Source organism: Elephantulus edwardii, unplaced genomic scaffold, assembly GCF_000299155.1.
Source record: "Elephantulus edwardii isolate Elephantulus edwardi_28Jun2011 unplaced genomic scaffold, EleEdw1.0 scaffold00356, whole genome shotgun sequence".
NCBI lineage: Eukaryota > Metazoa > Chordata > Mammalia > Macroscelidea > Macroscelididae > Elephantulus > Elephantulus edwardii.
Genome location: NW_006400106.1, coordinates 331,162 through 336,471, shown reverse-complemented (window position 1 = coordinate 336,471; position 5,310 = coordinate 331,162). Strand labels below are relative to the sequence as shown.

The 5,310-nt window shown below is 32.8% G+C and overlaps 1 protein-coding gene across 1 annotated transcript; it reads right to left on the bottom strand.

The window, feature by feature from the left end:
- Positions 1-228: 228 nt before the first annotated feature.
- On the bottom strand, positions 229-1,158 carry LOC102845692 (olfactory receptor 5K1-like). The gene has a single exon (XM_006901993.1). The coding sequence runs from the start codon at positions 1,156-1,158 to the stop codon at positions 229-231; it is 930 nt and encodes a 309-aa protein (XP_006902055.1).
- Positions 1,159-5,310: the final 4,152 nt, after the last annotated feature.

The following is a 5,310-nucleotide window of genomic DNA, read 5'->3' as shown; positions in this document are numbered from 1 at the left end:
ACATTCTTCATTGAATGGATTAAGAATATTTTTATTATTTTGAATTAGCATTTAGCACCTCTATCCCTTTCTCCTCCTTTACATATTACTACTTCACCTAGGTTATGTTGTGATATATTTCAAGATTTTATATACATTATGTATATTTTCTTTGTGTAATTTCATTTGGAAGTTTTTGCGGTATTTAAATCATTAAGCCACAGTACCTGTCAATTTTTTCATACTTTCTTAAGATTTTATCTTCAGAATTTTTCTCAAGGCATTTATTACTTCCTTATTCCTCAGACTATAAATAAAAGGATTTAGTAAAGGAACTACGATTGTAAACAAAATAGCAGCTGGTATGTCCTGATTTCCTTCTTTCAGCAAATTTGGTCTAATGTACATGAAGAAAATAGATCCATAAAATAATGAGACAGACAGCAAGTGGGAAGCACAGGTGGAAAATGCTTTGACTCTTCCCTCTTTGGATTTCATTTTGAAAATGGTAAAAAGAATGTAGAGATAAGATATTAAGACACTGCCTATGGTGAAGACTTGAATTGATCCTGAAAGGATAAACAGTATTAATTCATTGAGATAAGGATCCACACAGGAAAGTCTGTATAAAGGAAGAATATCACAAAAAAAGTGGTTGATTTGATTAGATCCACAGAAAACTAACCTAAATAAAAGTCCAGTATGAACTATGGAGTGCAGGTTTCCAGCTATGAAAGCCCCAGTGGTCATTTGAATGCATAATTTCTTTGACATCGTGGTGTGGTAGTGCAACGGACTGCATATGGCCACATAGCGATCATAAGCCATTGCTGCCAGGAGAAAGCAGTCTGCAGTTTCAACAGTGCAAAGAAAATAAAATTGTGCCATGCATTCATAGAGGGAAACAATTCTGTCTTCAGAAAAGAAATTCTCTAGCATTTTGGGGGTAATACAACAGGCACAGCAAGAATCCACAAGAGCCAGGTTTGCCAGGAAGATGTACATTGGTGTGTGAAGACTGCATTCTTTTGAAATCAGTATCACCAGACCAACGTTCCCAACCATGGTGATCAGATAGATGGCAAAGAACAGTACAAACAGGAAAGTCTTCAGTTCTGGGTGATCCATAAATGCTGTGAGGATAAACTCATTTTTGAAGGTGTTATTTCCTTCAGTCATTCCTGACTTCTCTGTTAGAAAAAAGTTTTGGATAAATACATGCTAATTTATTATACATATGATTAATGAGGTTATTGAATCCCCAATTTCCTATCCCACCATGTGTTTAATGGATTTGTGTGTGTCTAATTCTGGGGAGAATAAATCTTCCTTTGACTATTGAATTAACTTTCACCTCCAACATATTTTCAAGGAAACTATGATTGAACAAAGATGATTTTAAAGCCTTGAAAGGAATATTTAAGGCAAAAAGCTTGTTCATATGAGTTCTAAGAAGGTTCTTCATCACTTAAAATTTAGCAAAGTAATGTTACCAAACAATTCAAATAATTTACAATGTACTGTTTAATAATGTTCAAATGATTATTTTTACTTGTATGTTTTTAGAAATCTATTATCTTCCATATTAGAAGGATGTACATATTAAAAGGAAATTCTTTTTGTAAAGAAGATTATTTACAAGGTTACTTAAACCCTGCAATATAGGGAGGAAAAGTGGTGTGGATAGAAGCAGAGGATTAGAGAGGTGAGGATGAAAAAAAAAAATCCAAAAAACCAACTCAAAAACCAGAACTGAGAACAGCTGCACTAAAAGTCTACCAAGGCACTTATAATATTATTTATATATGCAATGTAAAATTATACATGTGTGTCTGTTCATAGAAAAGTTTTTAAAAGTGTAAATGATACCAAGAGAAACTGGAGAAATCGTAAATGTTAGAAATTGCTAAACTCAGTTATATAACTATATGTCAAAACATGAATAAAATTAAATGTCAAACTCAGAGTAAGAAGTTACCTTTAATAAATGTAAAATTTCTAAAAATGTTTTATAGAGATTATACAGATTAATGGGAAAATATACTAGAAAGTAGATAAAAATTAGATCAGAAAAATCTCAAAAGAAATACAAATTTTTTAATTTTTTAAAAGCTTATAACCTCATTATTAATTAAAGAAACATCATTTGAAATAGTTAGGATGTATTTGCAATCAAAACAGAATTTTTTTTAAAAAGAGGTGATAATATGTAGCATAATTTACTACATGTGAAATTGAAATCCTTATGTATTGTTGACCAAAATATAAATTGGTACACTATTTGGAAAATAATTTTATATACAAAAAGAACCTCTTAAATATCCAACTCTTTGACCCAATAACCACGATTCTACTTAAAAGTAGTAAGTAGAAGATCAAGACTTATATGTTACGATATTCATTATAATATCAACTATAATAGTAAAAATCTGAAACCCTTTATAATAAATATTTAGCCAATGTGATTAAATAAATTTGAGTCACCAACATAATGATTAATTAAATGTTCATCAACAAAAAAATGGATTGAGAAATTGTGGTACATTTATAGTGTGTTATTCTGTGGCGCTCTGGGGCGCCACTTTTTCATATTATTTTATATTATCTGAGATTTTGGAGTGTTTTACTGTGTTTTCTCTTTTTTTGTCTTTTGGGGACATATTTTGTATGACTCTCTTATTGTAAATATGTATCTCTTGTGATGTTTTTTTTGGTGTCCGAGGGGGGGAAAAGGTGACCTGTGGGGTTGGGGTTGGGCGGGTTGGAACCAAGGGGTTCCCGGGTTTTGTTGGGCGGAGGGGGGGTTTGAGGGATTTGGAAAGGTTTCTTTTGGCCTTGAAAGGTTGGGTTGTTTTTGGTTTTAAATTGGTTTATTTTTTTAAACCTTATTTTTTGTTATTGTTGTTTTGAATTCCACGTTGGTTTAGGAATTTTTTTTATTCCGTTTTAACCCATTTTTTATGTGAACTAATATAAAGTAAAATTTTAAAAAAGAAGTGATTACTTAGTATTTTTAATATGATGATAAAGTAGTCATAGTAAAAATATAAAGACAATATATAAAAATTTGTACAAAGAATACTCCCAATTGTCCAAATAAATCATTCTCTAAGAAAATATGAGAAAGGCAGCATCTAATACTAAAGTGTTCTGTTATTAACATAAAAGTGTATATTTAATCTAATTGTGAATATTTCCTCTTTATACCTTTCAGTCAGTTTTTTTAAGAAAAATTTCATTATTTTTGTGTGTGTGTACCATCAAATCGTATTTGTCTGGTACAGGAGGAGATTGCCCCTCCTTCTCCAGCAGAGTGTCTGGTTGATTCAAACTGTGCACCTCTGGAATTGCAGTGTACAACTTCATGCCATTAGGCCACCAGAGCTCCCTGAATATTTCCTCTTTATTTCCTCTTTATAATAGGATATTTTTTCTTATTTATATTTTACTTTATTTCAAATTTCCTACAAGGAATAATAATGGTTTTATTGTGATTTGAATAAAGGTTAAAAGCTAATTGGTTTTTCATTCAACCATTCATGCATATATTATTTTATGACATTACAATAATCATCAAGTACCACTATTCTTCTAACATCAGACTGTGATTCTCATTTCCATTTACCCTTCTATATTCCTTCTTCCTGTCTTCTGAGATTTATTGCTAGGCACAGATTGTCCTTGTATCTTACAATGGTTGACTATTCTAAGAAGAGTGTCTCTCTGGTGTTAATATTCATCTTATGGGCCATTCTACTGTTGGATGCAAGTTGAACCATGAGACTGAGTTGTTTTGTTTTTTCCCTTTTGTCTTTTTATTAGTCTTATTTTATACTTGTTTATTTACAAAGTCCATATACATTGTTTTTCGCACCAGAGCGTTCCCATTTCCTTCAACACCCCCACCCCAGCAAATTGCGTAACACAATGATTAACACTCCATCTCCCCACACTTCCTCACCCCTCTACCCCTTGGATACTCATACACATTCTACAATAGAGGTCTTATGCAGTACGTGTTCTTATGGAACTGAGTTAGTTCACTTAGCATAATTCTCTCCAGTCCCTCCCCAGTTAGGCTGTAATTTAAAAATCATTGCTCCTGTGTGCTGCATGGTATTCCACTGTGTGAATATACCATAATTCCTTAATCCAGGCCTCCCAAAACTCTTGAACTTTGAAAAATGTCTATAGTTGTAAAGGGGGTGAGTTTGTCCCAGGTTTAAAGGGTGATAAAGTCTTTGGGCCTCCCTCAGTCTCTTACTGACAAGTAGTACTAGCTATTTTTATATTTTTGTATTCTGTTCCACATATTTTCCCCCCACTCTATCCAGGTTCTTCTATTGTGATCTTTTTAAGAGGGGTTAGCAGTGGTAGCTGCATATAATCTAGTTCTTCTAATTTCAGAGTAGTAGAGATTTTGGATAGAGTGGCCCATTAGTCTTTTTTGACTTTAATAATTTTTTAATTGTGATACTAACAAGTTTACAGAAGACTTGAATTTCCATTCATTCGTTGTACATTTTCCTCCCTACCCACCTCACTCTGCAGTTCACTTTTGTCTTTAAAAAATTAATTCATAGTTGAGTAATTTCCTCCCTCTCTCCCACTCCAGTCCACTTTGCTATGTATCTCTTGTTCTACATTGTTGTCATGCAAATAATGCCTAATCATATATTCCTTTTAAACTATTGGACCATTAATCTTTCGACTTTATTGTTTCCATGCATTTCCTCTCCTTCTTTGTACCAGATAGGGCGAAGCCAATAGTTGATACCTTAAATGACTGCTAGAAAGCTTTTAAGTCTCTTGGCACTAAGTAGGAAGGGAGAATGTAGAACATTGTCTTTGTGGACTATGTTATGCCAATTGACTTTTATGTTTCCTAAGACTATGGTCCCAAGGCCCTAGGAGCAGCACTCTTAGGGTGACTAGATAGTATTAGTAGGTTTATGTAGGTTATCCACATGTTGGCCCTGTTACATACATTGATATGTCAAGAGTATATGGGAATATGAGTGTAGAAATACTAATATACTAATATGAATGTAGATATATATTATCTATAAACTTATGTAAGGTTATAGTTGGAGTTTCATTTAACCTGCTCCAAAGTGTTAATTTATCTTGCCTGATACTGCCGGATTATATATATAATAAACCTTATCTCTTTTCACACTTAGTCTTTCTTATGCAGCTCTTTGTCATCTCCCCTTTATTTAAGGACCTTGTGATGATGCTTCCCTAATATATTGCCATTCCCTTCAGACATCTTACTATGTGTCTATTTAGTGATTTTTTTTTTTTGCTTACCTTTCCCTCTCTTCCAAC